Source organism: Limanda limanda, chromosome 22 (assembly GCF_963576545.1).
Source record: "Limanda limanda chromosome 22, fLimLim1.1, whole genome shotgun sequence".
In the NCBI taxonomy this organism is placed as follows: Eukaryota; Metazoa; Chordata; class Actinopteri; order Pleuronectiformes; family Pleuronectidae; genus Limanda; species Limanda limanda.
This window is the reverse complement of record NC_083657.1, coordinates 10127950-10145239: the sequence shown is the minus strand read 5'-3', so window position 1 is coordinate 10145239 and position 17290 is coordinate 10127950. Positions and strand designations below refer to the sequence as shown.

General features: G+C 48.9%; 1 protein-coding gene across 3 annotated transcripts in view; it reads left to right on the top strand.

Moving 5' to 3' along the window:
* Positions 1 to 17055, top strand: part of ppargc1a (peroxisome proliferator-activated receptor gamma, coactivator 1 alpha) — a 35172-nt gene extending 18117 nt beyond the window's left edge. For 2 of the 3 annotated variants that reach the window (XM_061066120.1, XM_061066119.1), the window contains exons 5-13: positions 665 to 1034; positions 2950 to 2995; positions 3186 to 3259; positions 6834 to 8064; positions 10354 to 10446; positions 11428 to 11548; positions 13356 to 13477; positions 13815 to 13966; positions 16780 to 17055. In XM_061066120.1, the coding sequence (XP_060922103.1) occupies positions 665 to 1034; positions 2950 to 2995; positions 3186 to 3259; positions 6834 to 8064; positions 10354 to 10446; positions 11428 to 11548; positions 13356 to 13477; positions 13815 to 13966; positions 16780 to 16883 (2313 nt within the window). In that variant the 3' untranslated portion in view covers positions 16884 to 17055. Of the gene's footprint in view, positions 1 to 664; positions 2013 to 2949; positions 2996 to 3185; positions 3260 to 6833; positions 8065 to 10353; positions 10447 to 11427; positions 11549 to 13355; positions 13478 to 13814; positions 13967 to 16779 lie in introns of all 3 variants that reach the window. The other variant, XM_061066118.1, reaches the window with a different exon arrangement.
* The last annotated feature ends 235 nt before the right edge of the window (positions 17056 to 17290 follow it).

Sequence of the window (17290 nt, the reverse complement as noted above, 5' to 3'; positions counted from 1 at the left end):
TAGATGCCTCTCAAAGGAGCTTTTTTCCTTTCAGGGGTACGGTTGGTTGAGATTATATTAAGGCAGTGCAATATGTTATGTTTATTAATATGAAGAAATAAAAGTTAAAAGTATTTGATTCCAGTTATCGTTTAAGATTTCATGTCTAAACCTGCGACGCCGTATGTTCAGTGTTATTTACAAACTGATCCTTTTGTTTTCCCCAGCGCATAAAACCCTCAGATCGTAATAAAAGCGTCTGTATGATAATATGGTGTGGTAAACACAGACACAGACTTTGTGTAGTGTGCGTACTATGTTTGCACATGTGGTGCGACAACCTTCCTCACAGAGTCTATTTTCATACCATGCCTTTGAGTCATCCATTTCTGGAGCACGGCGAATGAGGGCTCCCGGAGGACATGGTGTGCGCACAGAGTGGCGCGGTGGTGCTCGGAGGGCCACGCAATTAAGATGATGGGCGGACCGCACTCCCACCATCGCCTCCCAGACAACCGCTGTGCTCGGGCTGCCTGAGTCACTCCCTTAGCCCCTCTCTGGCTCCAGCTCTCTCTGCTTTTACTTTTGTGCCAAATTAAAGCACAACATTTGTCCTACCAGTGAGCGAAACCTTTTTATTTAAGCAAACTTATTTTCTGTCTGTCTTTCTTGCTGTTTTGCGCAGACGGAGAGCCCCTGGAATGGCAAAGCGAGAGGGGGCTCCATCACACAGAACCGCGCGGTGAGGCGGCCTTGCACTGAGCTGCTGAAATACCTGACGGCCACCGATGACATCCTGCTCCACACCAAAGCCAGCGAAGCCAAGAGCACGTGGGTCGGTGCCGGTGGCAGAGACAAGGGCGGCCTGGGTCTCGGCGCCTCTTCCTCCTCCTCTTCGCCGTCCTCGTCGTCCACCTCCTCGTTCTCCTCCCTCTCCTCCGTCTCTTCGTCTTCCTCCACCGCCTCCAAGAAGAAGTCAACTGTGCCGTCTCAACAACCGCAGCCGCAGCAGCAGCAGCAGCAGCAGCAGCAGCCGCAGCAGCATCACCAGCGAGGTGAGAGCCGGGCTGCAGGCGAGTGTAGTGTGGCTGGTGTTGGGGCTGGGAAGTGGCAGCGTTGCACTCGCGATGGCGGTGTTGAGAAGTCGGAGGGTGCCTCTATCCCTGTCGGCCACAGAACCTCCACCTGCGGCCATGCCTGCCCCAAACTGGAGCACGGGCCGCCCAGTGAAGAAGGAAGGCCGCCAGGCGATGCGGGCAACATGGCCGTCGCTAGGTTTATTAGGTATATGCATTCTTATTCCCTCCCTCCCAGAGAGGTGAGTCACAGCTGTGAGCATTGCCGAGAGGCTGCGGGCGCCACTCAGGCTAGTAAGGGCTTTGGCAGGCAAGGCCGTAGCAAGAGCAGTGTTGCCAGCCGTGCACCTCACAAGCACATCACAGTGACTATTAGGAAAAGAGATGGGAAGCTGGGGCACCCCTTACTTAGCCAGCTGCTCACCTCCAAACAGAGGCCTGCTCAGTATCTGACCCACCCTGTCCCACCTAAGATCGCCCCTTTACCCAGAACTCAGGGCAAATTAGCAGGTAAGAGGTCTGAGAGTACATCCCAGGCTGATTCAAACGTGGAGGAGGAAGAGCTCAGAGGGACCAGTGATTTTAAAAACCGGGGAATAAGTCAAGCTGAAGAGCCTGACTCAGGGCCACTGTTACCTCTTGCCTTAGACCTCGAGAGATGGGTTAACCAGCTAGATCCAGGGCTAGACATTGGCTTTGGACTAGAACTGGGGTGGCCAATCCAGGGGGGCTGTGGGGAGGATTTTGACCACAATGATGATGATGATGATGATGTTGATGATGATGACCGTGTCACGGGAAGCCCTGCAGTGGTGCTCTCACAGTGGCCACCAAGCCCACTCTTCCCAGATACTAGAAATGCAGAGGCCACCCTTCCCTGCATCATACAAGGGCAAGGGCACCCACACAGGCAGGCGCTCAGCGAGCACCCCGACGACCAGGGCCACCCGTTGTTAGGTAATCATGACTGCATCCCCCCCACTGGCCTTATCTCTGCTCTCTCTTCTCCCTCTCCTGCTCTAACCACTTCCCAGTTTGACTTCACAACTAACCCCTATTCTAATTCGAAATCTAACAGTCATTCTGAGAGCGTCAAACAACAATGACAACAAACAGCCTGCTTGCCAATGCTTTTTTTTGTTAATCCTGGAGGTATTCTTCTCGGGATTGAAATTGAGTGAAGTTAAAGAATAAAAAGAGGGGGGTGGGAAAAGGGGCGAGCCTTGTCCTGCTACTGTACGTCTTGTAGTCATAGAGTCGACCCTTGAACCTTCCTTTGCTGATTGAGCTGAGTGTGGCGGATATGTACATTTAGACCCAGAGCCCGGGTGCTGCTCTTTAGCGTTGTGCTACTAAAGCCACGTTCCCTTAGCTGGAGCACTAGTCGGCCAGAGCCTCGGGCAACTGCACAAGCTTCCTTGACTCTCCTTTCTTCCTTCTTTTTTTTTGTTTCCTTCCCCTCCTCTGCTGTTGGTGCATGCGATTATGACTTTGATGTCCAAGGAGGGGCTCACCCACTGTCATGTGTCTTGTTTGTGGCATTGTCTCTCTCTATGTCTTTACTCCATTCCAATCTGTTTGTTGCCGGGTTCGTCTGAGTGCCAGACACCTGCGAAACATGTGCCATCACTTCATCCTGCCTCACAGATTTAACAAGTCTATCCTTAGAGAATAAATTGTTAGAGCGGGGTCAATCTAAAAAACATTTGCTTGGTACTGTAGCGTCCAAAGACAACCTTTTTTCCAACTAGGAATGGGTGTTATAGTTTTAGCGATACCTGCATCTATTAGGCCAGCTTGAGATTAATAGTTGCAGAATGTGGACCTGTTCTCTTCTGCTATGAGTGCTATATACGTAGATCAATAATTACCCATGCTCCTTTGTGTTCTGCAGCCAAACCAACCACCTTGCCACTTCCTTTGACCCCAGAGTCTCCAAAGTAAGTGTGTGAAGTTTTTCCACCTTATTGTAGGCAAAAAGCAAACAACAAGCAAAAAGTCAAAGAAGGCTATATAGACTAGCATCCAACTTGAGGCATTTTTTCGTGACTCATTTCCATTTTCTGAGATCACCAAAAATCTCACCCTGACATTAAAAGTAAAATGCTGCCCTTTCTTTTTGTCTTCCAGTGACCACAAGGGATCACCGTTTGAGAACAAAACCATTGAATGCACATTAAGTGTGGAGATTGCTGGAACCCCAGGTGAGCATATGCTGATTGTTTAAAGCAAATGTACTTATTGTGAGACTGATCTGTGGAAATCCTCCCCTCCTGCTGCCAGTAATGGGTTAACTCTGCCTTTTCAACATCTTGATAGTTCCATCACAGTTTAAAGTTCAAGGTGAAGGCCTAGGAGGACATTTATGTGCCTGAGTATTGATTAGGCTTTCCAATCTCTCCGGGGTTTATTAGCGAACCCCTCCCCTCCTCCCCCGTCTCCCCTCCCCTGTTAGTGAAGCGTTAATATGCTTTCCTTCTCCCTCTATCAGATCCTAATGCTCTCTGACTGACAGCTTACTTAGCCCACACATCATAGGAGAAATGAAATGGCATTGTTTTAATTGGTTTTTGCTACGTAATCTAGTTTTGCCTGTGTGATCTGCACCATCGTTCCTCCTTCGCCATGCACACATTTAGATCTTTTGGGAGTAACCTTCCAGCTTTCCACCCGTATATATATAGTATATGCTGTTTTGTAAATATGAGGGTTTTTCAGGGTGTTTCATCATCCTTTTTGTTATTTACACGTCATAGGAAAGCGACTATGACAAACATGTCGAGAATCTGCATTTTTGGGCCGCATTATTTCTCTCTGTGGAAATTATTAATCCCCTTTAGGATTTATTATCATAGGTCAATAAAAACAAAACTGCAGCCCTTCAACCTCTAGAAATATGTAACCTTACATTGGTTTCTTTAGGTGTTTATTTACTAACCAAGGAAATGGTCCTGATCCATATCTCATGTCTGCGCCCTCTGCTTAGTGGGGGATGGAAATGTGCAGCACGTCAGACCCCAGGGGGTCTCACTCTTGTCCTCCTGACCCTGGTCGAAGTACCGTTTAACTCTTTTTGTGTAGCCAAGCCTGCCGGGTCAAAGGTGATGCTTGTTGAGACCTTAAGAAGGCAAAGAGACGGGCCGCTTAAGCTCTGGGGCAATCGAGCACAGTTAATATTTCTTCCCGTTTTACTGCACGTGGGCGAGCCTGTTGACCTGTGGCCGAATATCAGGCGTCCGTTCTGTTCCACCGCGTCCATTTTACAAGCACGGTCAAATAAAGTCCTTCACCTGACTGCATGACCCGCTCCTGCGCAAATTTGGGATTGAATATTAGCAGGAAAGTCATTAGTCCGGAAAGCTCCAGGTTACTGAGCCCCTTTCCTACTTAGGGATTAGCTTTTGAGTCTCGTGCTGCATGAGACAGATGGATATAGATCCCAGTAAGCAGAGGGGGGGAGCTTTTAGGTCGGGAGTTACATGTCCTTTGCAGATTTAGACTAACATTCCTCTTGAATGGATATTATGCTGGTGTTACTGATAACCCGGTTGAAACCGGGAGGGAGGGGCAGTCTCACCCTCTACCTTCAAGGCAGGTAGACGACTCAGTGGTGGAATTTTCCATGAACAGCTGCCAGTGACTTATTTCTTTATGACTTTATGATGAGTTGTAGTAATGGTGATTACTGCTGCTTCACAGAATAGATAAATGGAATTATCAGTTGAACCTGTACCTGGTGTGCTGAGCTGTTGTGTCTAATACTATATAATAGCACCCGTTGAACTGTTGGTTGCATGTTTTTCTCGACACACAACAGGCAGCGAGACCCCCGGGGGATCGGACTGTTCAGGCCTAATCTCTGCCAAGCTAATAGATTTACCCTGTGCTGCCGTGTTGTCTTTAATTACTGTATCTCATGACACTGGGGTGGTCTGTGTGTTGCTATTTGCACGGCTTACCGGCGGATCAACTCTCTAAGCCCGGAGTTGTTATTCGCTCCGAGGTCTCCTCACAATTTACAGCTGGACGAGAGAAAGGGGAAAAAAAAAACAACCCAAAGATTATAAAATACCCCTCTTTTCTTTCTGTCTTGCTCTCTCGCCTCCTCATTTTCTCTCCGGTGGGCACATGATTGGTGTTGGTGTCTGCGGATCGTCCATCACCGGGCGAGATTGACTGAGAGGCACATATTTATCTAATTCTGATTTATTTCACCTCCGTCACTAATGGCTCCTAGTTTATGACCCCACACACACGTTGTTTTGGACAGATGGTGCTTCATTGGCGAAACAGAAGTTCCTCAGGCATTGTGCGGCACCTCAAACCCCCCTCTCTCTCTCCGCTTTTTCCGTTGCTCATTTCGTTGGCATAGAGCATTCATGTCTATGTCTGCATCTCTGGAATTGAGAGGAGGAAGAGAAAGATTGAGAAGAGCCGGGAGCTTGCAGTCCTACTTACAAACACATCCAGATAATAACTCGGATGATAATTAGATGGATCAGGCATTCCAAACACAGCAAGTGGCTTCACAAACTTTCATTTTTTATGTATCAGGCTCCCGCCCGCCCGCCCGCCCTTCGCCGAGCTGTCTACCCGGTGCATACTCTAACACCGGATTTGATACTAATAGCTGTCATTTGGTGCAATTCACTAGCGAGGGAATGAGTGATGTGCATTGTAAGAAAGGCAAAGAGGAATGGGAGAGCGTAGGTGTTTCAAAGTGCCCGGGTTTGACTCCAGCGAGAGGCTGTTGGTGACGAGTGCGTGTGGGGGCACATTTGTTCTGCACGAGACAGAAACAGGGAAAAGACGCCGGGGGGGGGGGCGGTGGCGTTGGAGGGGAGGAGGGAAACGGAGACTGATCCGTGGAAGATGGCAGACAGGAAGAGCGAGGAGAGAGGGGGGAGAATACGAGACTGAAGGCGGCGAGGAGGAGGAAAAGGGAGAATGAGAGTAATGGTGGCGGCTGTTTGTGTGAGTGCATTAACAATGCTATAAAGTGGGCTCATCTCAGGACTTGCCATATAACTGCCATCTGTCTGGTTGTAAATCTGTAGGAGGCAGGGGGAGAGACGGGGGGTGCACGAGCGGTAGGGATATGCCATGTGAGAAGAATGACAACCCATTCGCCGTGCACTTCCTGCGCCTCCGTGACATAGCAGAGATCTCGCCATGGCAACATCACCATGTGCATTAGGCGTATTGAAATGCAGGACCTTCCTACATTGTTTTAGAGAGACGGTGCTGGATCATCCTGAAACCATCACGGTGTCATGTCAGTGCTGGTTATTTTAAAAGGGCTTTGGTTTTTACTTGGATGAATTGGCTGCTGTCCAGACATTTGTGTGAGGCACCCACAGATATGATATATGTACTTACCTTTATTTATTTTATTATTTTTTGATTGGATGCCTGGATAGCGTTTGTCCTCTGCAGGGTTTTTGTGTTGTGGTTTTTCTTTTCGAGAACAGGGATCTTTCCAAGGTCAGAGAGGAAGGGGGTGGCAAGTCATCCGTATTACAGCACCGCCATATTAAGTTACACCAAGCATTACATTAATCTGTCAAGATTGCAATAAAATAGAGATCAGGATTAGGCCGAGTGAAAGTGAATATTTTAATCAGGCGTGTATCTGTGTCCACTGTCCATAAACTGACCAGGGAGTTTATAGATGGGCGAGGAGGGTATTTGGAGTGGTTTGCATTATGATTCCATTTCCATTTTATTGCCCCCCCTTCGCACCAATCCACCAACCACTGTCTCTCCATCCTCCCGCAGGTCTGACACCACCTACCACGCCCCCACACAAAGCCAGTCAAGAGAATCCTTTCAAAGCATCGCTCAAAACCAAGTTGTCTTCATGTTCCTCCTCGGCCTTGGCATGCAAAAGAGCCAGGTTGACCGAGTCGGGCCTCAGCGCTCTGGCCCCGGCCCCAGGTGCCTCAGGCGGGGGTCCCAACAGGAAGGGTCCCGAACAGACTGAGCTTTACGCCCAGCTGAGCAAAGCGTCCACCTCCCTCCCTTACTCCGCCTCCAAACGCACGGCGGTGGGCGGTCTCGGGGAGCTTTGCAGCAAAAGCAACAATAAGCGGGCGGCGCCCCGTAGCTACAGCGACCATGACTATTGCCAAGCGTCAGCTAGCGCTAAGAAGGACGGCGGCACAGCCACTGTTACCATGACTACAGCAGCGGAAATGACAGTCACCTCAGGTGCCGCTGCCGCTCCCGAGCCGACTACAGGCAAAGTGGAGGACAGGCATGTCGAATGTAAGGACTCAGCCATGCCACCGTCCTCTTCATCATCTACATCCTCTTGCTCTTCATCATCAGCTGCATCTGGTCCTTTAGCTGAGAAGCAGAATGTTGCCTCTGTGGATGGAGGTGCAGTTCGGCTCCAGGGGAAGCAGACCCTCACACAAAGCACCCAGAGCCCCTCACAGGAGGCCGCCACCGACAGGGACCAACCACACCCTTCTGCCGCCAGCCGGAAGCTCTTATGCGACCAGGAAATTAGAGCAGAACTCAACAAGCACTTTGGCCCCCCCTTACAAGCCCTCTTTACTCCGGGCGGTCAGGAGAAAGAACCAGGCAGCAAAACCACCAAGGCTGCAGCCCCCCAGCCCCCCCAGGAGGGAGCGGACACCAGCTGCTCCCAGAAGCCGCCCGGCTCCAGCTTCCTGCATCCGGGGTTCCTGCCCTTCCACGATGAGCTCGAGCCGGCTGAGGGCCGCGAGAGTCGCTTCCTCTATCCCTGGGAGGGCACCCCTCTGGACCTACTCTTCGACTGCCCCCCCGGCTCTCCCTCCTGTTCCCCACCATCCAGCTGCTCCCCCTCGAGAGGCTCTGTCTCCCCGCCCTCCTCTCTCCTCCTCTCGCCCGGCAGGCCGTTCTGCTGGACCAGCGGCGGGTCCCGCAACCGGTCCCGGTCCCACTCCGGCTCCCGCAGCTCCTCCTCGCACTACCGAGGGCGCTCCCTCTCCAGCTCACCGGACAGACGTCCCTCCTCTTGGTAAGTTCTCGTTCTCTTGCTCTCTCTCTCTTTCTCACACACACGCGCATGCACATTGCCTGTCTCTTTTGGCTGAACCTTGGCAGCTCCCCTACCAGGCAGTTTAAACAGGGCTTAGCGCTGGCAGGGGGTCGAGCTTGGGAGTGTTAAACAGGCCTGATCAGTCGTCAGAGCTGATGTCAGACAGAAAAGACCCTGGAGACTCTTAGCATGGGTTCCTGACCTCCTGCTAGTCAAAGCTTTACCTGGACTAAATGCAGAATAGATTTAGCGAGGCTTCATCCACAGTAGGATGTCTTAGTTGTAAGACATATTATTAATTTATGTCTGGCATCCGGAATTTGTTTATACATCAGTAGAACATCAACAAGTACATCAGTTCCTCACTTGACATTAGAACGTGCATCCATGCGTCTCCAGTGACCTCTTATGATTGGCTCTCGTATCCCTTATCTACATACAAATAGATATACATAATTGCTGTGTGCAAAGACTGAAATGGGTTGTTTTTTTTAAGCTGGTCTGCCTATGACAGGTAATCATTGTGTTTGCATGTGTGTGTGTGTGTCAGAGGAGGGGCTGGGCGAATCAATGGCCTGCACACAGCTCTGCAGCGAAATAAGATTTGACTAATTCCAAATAGTCATAAAACAGAAAATCAATATGGGGCATCAATCAATGTTGATATTGTGGCGAGCTGCCACGAGTGAATCAATGTATGGGAAACGGTGCAGAGAGTCAAAATAGTTTGGGTTCATTGTGAAAAACTGTGGTGGGCCAGAGGACATCGAATGAGTAGGTGTTTTTTTAAATGTGGACAGATTTGCGTCAACACATGTGCTGTCTCATCTGCACCCCGAGCTGTCCGACCCGTGATCAGATCTCTCAGGACAGATGTAAATGTCCGCTCTGAACCCGGGCTTTCGGAAAAAACTGCTGTGTTTTAGTTTGAAAAAAAGTGCAGGAGTAGCCACATTATCTGCAGCTGTTATGCAAACCAGAATCTGCCTATTAAACCAGGTGGCACTTTGATTTCTCCGATGTGACTATGTGGGGAGAAGATTGGTTGGATGGTGCGATGAATAGTGAGCTGAAACAGAAAAGAGAAAAAAAAACAAGAACATGAAAGGTGCCAGAGGCGCTGGACTTTTGAACAGTGTGAGTTTTCATCTCCAGGCAGGGAGTTACAGTATGAGTGTCTTCCTAACGCCCCCCCTCCTCACTCGCTCCTGTTTGATGCCGGGGCTATTGTTTTAAGCAGCAGCTGTTGTTTTTACTGAGTGGCAAACCCTCCTCTTTTACATCCCCAGAGATGAAAGTCAAATCCAGGCTGTGGGAGTGTAGTCTCGGAACCCTTCTCAAATGAGACTCCTATCATCATAGCGCTGCGTGAGAACTACATTTCCCATGTTTCCCTTTGATCAGAGCCAAGGGGGTTTCTTTTTTTTTTTTTTTTAGGTGGTAGAAGAACAGAGGCGAAGCACAGTTACCGCGAAGGAGTGGAAGTAAATTCAGTTTGTCAGTCGTAGTTCATTGAGTGGCTCAGTTCACGACTCCGCTGCAGCGACTTGGTTTGTTTGCCTGATTATTTAAAGGTCAGTTTACTCCACAGAGCCAATAGATTCACTTTATACTGTTCGGGCTCTGTTCTACACCAACGTGCCCACAGATTAAACCCTAATGCTCCCAAGCTATTCTATCAGAACCTGACGCTGGCAAGCTTTCTAAAGAAATACCGGACAGGGCTTGTGGTTCTGAAAGTCACAGAACAAGAAGCTTGTTATATTTCCATGCAAGGAGGGGAAAAAAGGGAGTGTTTCAGCAAAAAATAATTCTTCAAGTTTCACAGTGCAAGATCCTCGATCTCTTTCCAAAGCGGCACTGCTTTGCTTCACTGAGCTTCCCAAACTTCTCTCCCTCCATTATTCAGGTCTTCCTTCTTCAGCAACACTTCAATAATTAAGCATCAAGCTTAAGGAGTGCAGGGGAACACGCTCGACAGTCAGGCCACCAGGGCCTAGTATTGACCATTTCCTCATTCAACATAGATAGCAGGTGCATGTATATGCTAAGTCAGGTGTGTTTAAAAAAAGATCTGCATAAAATTATGCACACCTCCCGTGGCCCTGGGCTAGATTAGGACAAGTTGAGCTTCTAGTATCAAGCTTCTTATAGCAAATATCTAAACAATGTGTCACAAGTTTGTGTTTTATTCCTTTTTTAACGTTCTGTGCTAATGTGTGAGATGTGTGATGTCGGTGAAAAATAAACCTCTTGTTTTTCCCTCAGGTCTCGACACAACACAGATTCAAGCACTTTTCGCTCCAGGACTCAGAAGAGCCCCCACCCTCCGTCCCGATCTCCCCTCAGCCGCAGGCCAAGGTGATTACTTTTTGAATGAATTGTTTAACCTCCAATCATTTATTTAGTGTTATTAACATTTGTGTCGTCACAATCTTTAACTGAGGGGGAATTGTGTATCGTTAGAAGATGAGGGGGAACGAGGCTGAGAAACAAAACTAGCAGTCGACACAGACGTCTCCCTGTCACCACTCAGGAACACTTTGATTTCTCTCGGAGTCCCTCTCCACATCGAGACCGAAGCCTTTTTTCTTTTTTTTTTCTCGCAGCCTTGACAAACATTCAGGGCAAATATGTTTAATTGATCATGTTTTATTGGACTAGTGACAAGAGAGTCCCAAATCACACTGATGCACATTCAGACTTCACTCTCGAGTTGACGCTCCCAGCTGTATAATGATGCTTATTCAACTTGGTGCCTCTGTAGTTTCCCATGAGCCACCGCGGAGGGGACGATTTCATATGCAGAGAAGTGCTGGCACGGTGCGGGAGCCGAGAGACTGACACCGTCCCAGCACGCGAGCTGATGTTGGCGCCCACACGCCTAATGACACCCGACAAGCCCGAGAGTCGCTCATCAGTCGAAAACTTAACGGACACATCTTGTGCTAGTCTGTGGTTGGGGGGAGGGAGGGTGAGGAGAGTGGGAGGTTTGGAAGTTGCACTTTCCTTCTTGATGAAGCCCTAACTAAGCAGAAAGTAATGACATGTGAAGTTGTGCTGACAGTTGCAGCTGCCTGGCTCTCCGACCGCGCCTGGCACTCCCGCGGGCCTGTCCTGCCGGCTCCGTGGTCATATCAGCGGCGTCTTATTAACACGTCCGTTTTCCTTTTCCGACCCCCTCCTCGACAATCAGTGTTGAGAAAACAGGGAAGCGGGGGGGTGGGCGGGCTACTCCTTGGTGTATACCAGGCGTTTGTTCTTCGTAGGCGTCAACAGGGGGAGGGTGAAACTAGAGGACAGGCAAGGACGGCGATGTCATGAGTATCTTGTCCTCCACAGGTATGACAGCTACGAGGATTACCAGCACGAGAGGCTGAAGAGGGAGGAGTACCGCCGGGACTACGAGAAGCGGGAGTTCGAAAGAGCCGAGCAGAGGGAGAGGCAGAAGCAGAAAGCAATAGTGAGTCAACAAACGCTCCTGTCACCTCGTTTCCTCTTGTCTTCCTCTGCGCTGCACTTTACATCTGTCCCGCTGCCGCTGATGAAAGACCACATGCAATCACTGCTGTGGCACATGTACAAACTGCTGCAAACAAACATTAAAACCCTCCCACAGACACACACACACACAGACATTACTGAGAGAGATATCCTCCAGCCTCGTGCCATGTGCCACAGTGTCTCTCTCCTGAAAGAATACATACAAAGTGAGTTACTGAATGATTCAGGCGACAGGCCCTTCCTCTTTATCTCCGGGTTGTGTATTTTTAACGTCTCTGTCATCTGGAAACACTGTCGACTCTTATTAATCACACCACGGGGGTAAAATGTTAAAATAGTGGAAACTCTGAGATCAAGAAGAGGACAGAAAAGGAAATGGCTACTGATTCTCTCTCTGGAGCACTTCTCCTTTTTCTGTATCTGTTTCCAAAATGCACCCCGATGAGGCGAATACATATTTCCTCCCATATCTCCACTCAGCTTTTTCTCGGTGTGAAATTACTCAGGTTTCCCGGTGAGGTAACGCCACCCGTTGATAAAGCAAGCATTAAACGATGCAGTAATGCAAACGTGGCTCTGCATGCATATACGTTTTTCGGAGACGGAGAGACAAACAATTACGAGCAGGAAGGCTCAAGCTGTCAAACAAGGGTTTTGGAGGCCAGGGATGTGAAAGCATCTCCTTGTGTCGGTCTGTCTCACTCGCTCACACACACACACACACGCAGCCCTCAGGGTGCCATCAAGCAAAGACTGCTTATTTATCAGTTGTCAGCAACTAAACCCCTAATTCAGCAAATACTTCTTCTTTTGGTCCAAAACCTTAAAGAGAGTGGAAAAAAAGCATAAAAACACTAACCTGTGGTTAATTTATATTTTTCTCGGCGACTCTATAAGTCACACGGGGCAAAGGTGAACTTCGAGTTCCGCACCCGGCTGCTGATTTACATGTACAGTGTGATCCTTCCACCCTCAAGACAGCATTCCAAATTCCAACAGGCCTCAGTGGACTCGCCTCAGTAATGGCAAATAAATGAATGAATAAATAAATAACAGTAGTGATACACGATAGCCCCGGGCTTGTGCTGTATTATATGATTAGCGGATGCAATTAAACTCCTCAAAAGCTATAATTGCAGCCCGGTGCAGTTTGTTCTTGAATTATTCTGCTGTGACCCCCACGTCCTCTGAGGTTCGTGGAAATCCATGTTTCTTTGCCCCGTGGCTCACGACTGCTGCTTTGAATGCTCCCTCTCCATTGGCTATAATATCCTGACATTGTTAACAGAGCTCTCAGTTAACAGTCCTGAGAGTTTGCTGTGTATTTTAACTTTGACTAGCACCTCGGCAGAGAAAGAAACGGCTGAGTCTCCCCACGGCCCTTATGAAAGAAGAAGCAGCCCCACACTTAAAGACATGGCATCATTTGATAAAAATCACCCTGCCTTCCGGTTGATGAGTTGCGGAGAGAAAGAGGAATTGTGGTGCCAGGGCAGATTGAAGGCGCTCCCAAACTGCAGCTCTATCAGATAAGAGGGAGCGAGCCGAACCAATCACGGAGGAACACAACAGACAGACGGAGATGGGGGGGCGGCGGGGGGACAAAACCGAGGGCACAGAGTCGGCCGGCGGTTATCCACAGGAGTGATCAAGACCAATTCATTAGGGCCCCGGTGAAGAAAAGAGAGGGGGGAGGGAAAAGAAAAACAGACTCCCCTTTTAATCTCCTTCCCTTTTTATGCTCTGTCTTCTCTCCTAACGAGCAGGAGGAGAGACGGGTGGTGTACGTGGGGCGACTGAGGTCCAACTGCACCCGGACCGAGTTGAAGCGCCGCTTTGAAGTCTTCGGCGAAATTGAAGAATGTGCCGTGAACTTGAGGGACGACGGGTAAGGCCCCAGGACTTTGTGTGAACGTGTGTGTTTGCGAATCAGTTTGCTAGTCTAGAATAGGGCCTGAGAAGACATTTATTTCTAATGATAATAAGAATAATTGAATGCAGCAGACAAAACTTCCAGCAAAGATGAGTATATTTAAAACAAAGACGGAGAATTTGCAGTCCCAGAGCGTGTCCTGATTCATCTCCTTCTCGGCCTGCAGAGCCCCAAAGATACACATTTATTGATTCTCCTTTGCATATAAATAGGGTGATCGTCATTTATGACAAGGCCGCCTGTTTTTAGTTATTGTTGCCCTCATGACGTCTGGCTTTCTATTCCTGACCAGGGACAACTTTGGCTTCATCACGTACCGCTACACTTGTGACGCCTTCGCCGCCCTTGAGAACGGACACACCTTACGCCGGTCCAACGAGCCCCAGTTCGAGCTGTGCTTTGACGGACAAAAGCAGTTCTGCAAATCGCATTACACGGACTTGGGTAAGTGCAGCTTTGTTGTTCTCTGCGTCAGCCCCCCCCCCCCGCAGTCGGGCAGTATGTACGCCGCCGCTCTTGAGGACAGTCAGAGAAAAGAGGATAGGAAGAAAAGCAGGAGGGGAATAAAACAGCAATAATAATATAAAAAAGAGGCTTGAGGAATGCCTCCAGATCAAAGGAAACCCATCGCAGTGCTGGTGCAGCCTTGAATGTGTCCACCAGGCATTTGTGGCTCAAAAGGGCAAAGAGAGTTCAGAGGTCAGCCCCTGAGCGCTCGGAGAATAGAGCTCCATTTCCTCCCCGCTGCTTGTGTCTTCAGGAAAACTAGGGCGGACTCCATTACTCATACGGACATGGGACGCTCGTTTCGGGCCGTGGCGATATGAGAAAGCAAGACATTAGGGAGAACGATAGCACTCGGGAAGCACGTGTGCAGCTGAGCATGCGGCGTGTGTTCTCTCCCGCGCCGCGTGGGTGTGGGAATCACTTTGAGAGGCGAGGATGGAAATTACCAGGAGGAGGAAGACGGGCGCTAGAACAAAGACGAGAGAGGAGGCGAGGTGAGGAGGAAGAAGGTGGGAGCAAGGTTAAGTCCCCGGCAAACCCTCCCTCCTCCCTCCCGGGCGAGGTTCCCATCTGTCGCCAGCTGTTGCGGCTCTGCAATGTGGTGGAGCCTTGATGTGGCACGTAGGGGTCATTTGCATAGGGGGGGGGGGGTCCGGAGCGTGCGTACGTACTGGGTTTGTCGGGAGTCGGGGGATCATGGAAGGCTGGAGCGGAGCAGAATTCATTTAGCAATTTCAGAGAGTAAAGGTGCAGATATGTAGCCGATGCGTGCACAGCTTCTATATTGGTCAGATACCAAATCCCAGATAGAATACTTTGCTCAAATGTGAGCTGAAGGCTGGATGACGCATTTGATAAATAATGCAGGCGATCTGTGAAATCAAGGCTTTTTCCTCTGGCAAGATCCCCTCTTTTTTGACATGTGGATAAAAGAGGGTATTCTAGGATTCTTTCTTCTGCAGAGGTGGCAATAATTGAGCAGCCATATTGAAAGTGCCACAGAAGATCGTCTCCCCCATTACGCGACATATCAGATACAAGACCCATATTGACATGTGTAGAATGTGGGGTCAAGAATGTGTAAGGCTTCAACCACACCGGGGGTCAACAGGTCACTCGAGAGAAAATGAGCACTTTCCCCTCGATAGATGAAGCCGTTACTATACATTCTCAAAACTCATGCTCCCAGCCATCTTCTCTTTAAGGGCAAACACGATGAGGGATTGAAAGCGCGGAGAGACGGTTGCTAATCCCAAAGCCTCGAGGACAGACATTATGCCGAGATTGACTAATCAGTCTAGCGGAATGGAAAGGGCCTTCGTCGGACCCCCTCTTTGTCAGGAACCGGCTATTTCCGTCGTCCCCACACTGATAGCGCGGGATAAAGAGATTGAGAGGACGGGAGGATCTTATAATAGTGTGGTATCCAAACCTCTCCCCGTCTTCTCAATCTCCTTGCCTCTTGCCTCCTCCTCTTTTTTTTGTTTTCGGAGACATGTCCATTAGTTTTAAGTAGAGCGCCAGGAGATTTTTCATCCCTCAAGGTGCGCAGTGTGACGCAATCTAGCCCTCGGCCGTTGCATTAGATCACGACTGGCGTCTCCTAGCTGCCATGGTCATTCCCATTTCTCAGAGCGCTCCGAGTGTGCTGCCGGGCCCTTTGGGGGGCCCATTTGTGAAGCTGTCTGTTGGCAGAGATAAGATACTCTTTATGTATTATCAGGTTGATCAGGAAAAATAGCACAGGGATACACTTTCACATCTGTGGCCTCTGAGTCGAAGAGAAATACTCCCACTACATGAATTCCTTGGTAGTAAAATAGGTTGCTACTGTACATAATTAGAGCAGCGTGTGTTATCCTTCCTTTTTTTTTCATGTCACTCATGTGTCTGTGGGAATTTGGCAGAACGACACAAAATGTAGCCAGAGACGGGAAACATTCACAGAGCATTCAGTTCTCTTAAGAAGCCACATTTAAATCCACTGGATACTGATTTTTGTTTGGAATTTTCACCGAGATTTATGAATTATTCCCAAAAAAAAATCCTTGATCCGCAACCAAACTCAATGGCCTCTTCTTTGGGTCACGCACCACAGTGTTTGCTTAATCCTGCTAACTTGAAAAAACGATGCAGACGAAAAAAACATAACCGTGAGTTCTGACCAGAGAGTCTCATTGGAACACAAAGACGAATCTCTGCTTTTTTTTTATGCGCGTGTCGTGTCTTTCAATCCGCAGTGTCTTGTCGAAGTCGGTTTTTGAAGAGAGGAGACCGCAGACCCAGTACTTACATGTATACAATGTTTATTACAAGAAGTTCACAGGTCTGGACGAGCTCTAGAGACTCGGAGACATCACAGCCAATAGTGAAAGTCTGCCTTGCCTCTTGCAAGACAACAAGTTTTATTTGTGGAGGTAGGACCCCATGGGAAGGTGGGACCCCAACACTAGAGATAACATGACATCACAAAACCGGGCCTTTTACCTAAATAAGGACATGTAAAGTATCTTGTACTGCAAGTCTTCATTTTACAGTTCAAAAGAGTATTCTCTGGGGGAGAGAGCTAACGAATAACACCTGGGATAGTGTTCAAAAGAGTCTGAGAATTTGAGAATCAACACGCCTAAGATGTCAAAATGTCATTGTATTTTACAACCATGCTCAGAAGATCTCTGGGATAAATATACTATAAGCGTTTTCAAACAATCATCTCTAACCAAGATCCTGTCTGTCCCTCTTTCCCGCAGACTCCCACTCGGACGACTTTGATCCAGCCTCCACGAAAAGCAAGTACGACTCCATGGATTTTGACAGCTTGCTGAGGGAGGCCCAGCGCAGCCTGAGAAGGTAACCAGTGCAGTGGCACCTGAGGGGGACGTCCTTTACCTCACTGTTGTCTCTCGCTCCTTCGACGACGAGAGACCACCAGAAGTTTTACACTCTATGTCAGAGAGTATATAAGAGTTAAGTCTATAGACCTATATCAATATAAATGAATATATCAAAAATAAAGTTTACATGAACATAGCTGCTGAAGAGCGGGGGGGTGGGGTGGGGTTTGGGGTGGGGGAGAGACATTGCATTGTGGGAAAAGCCAGTGATCCCTCAGAACCCGGTGCACTTGTTCGGTGCACTCTACTGCTGTACAACCGTCAGTGGATGAAGAAGAAGAAGATGAAGCTACTTTTTTTCTCCAAGTACTACAATACCCAGAATTCTTTGGGGGTGAAGACATGCAGCTTGTTCAGCCAGATCTGT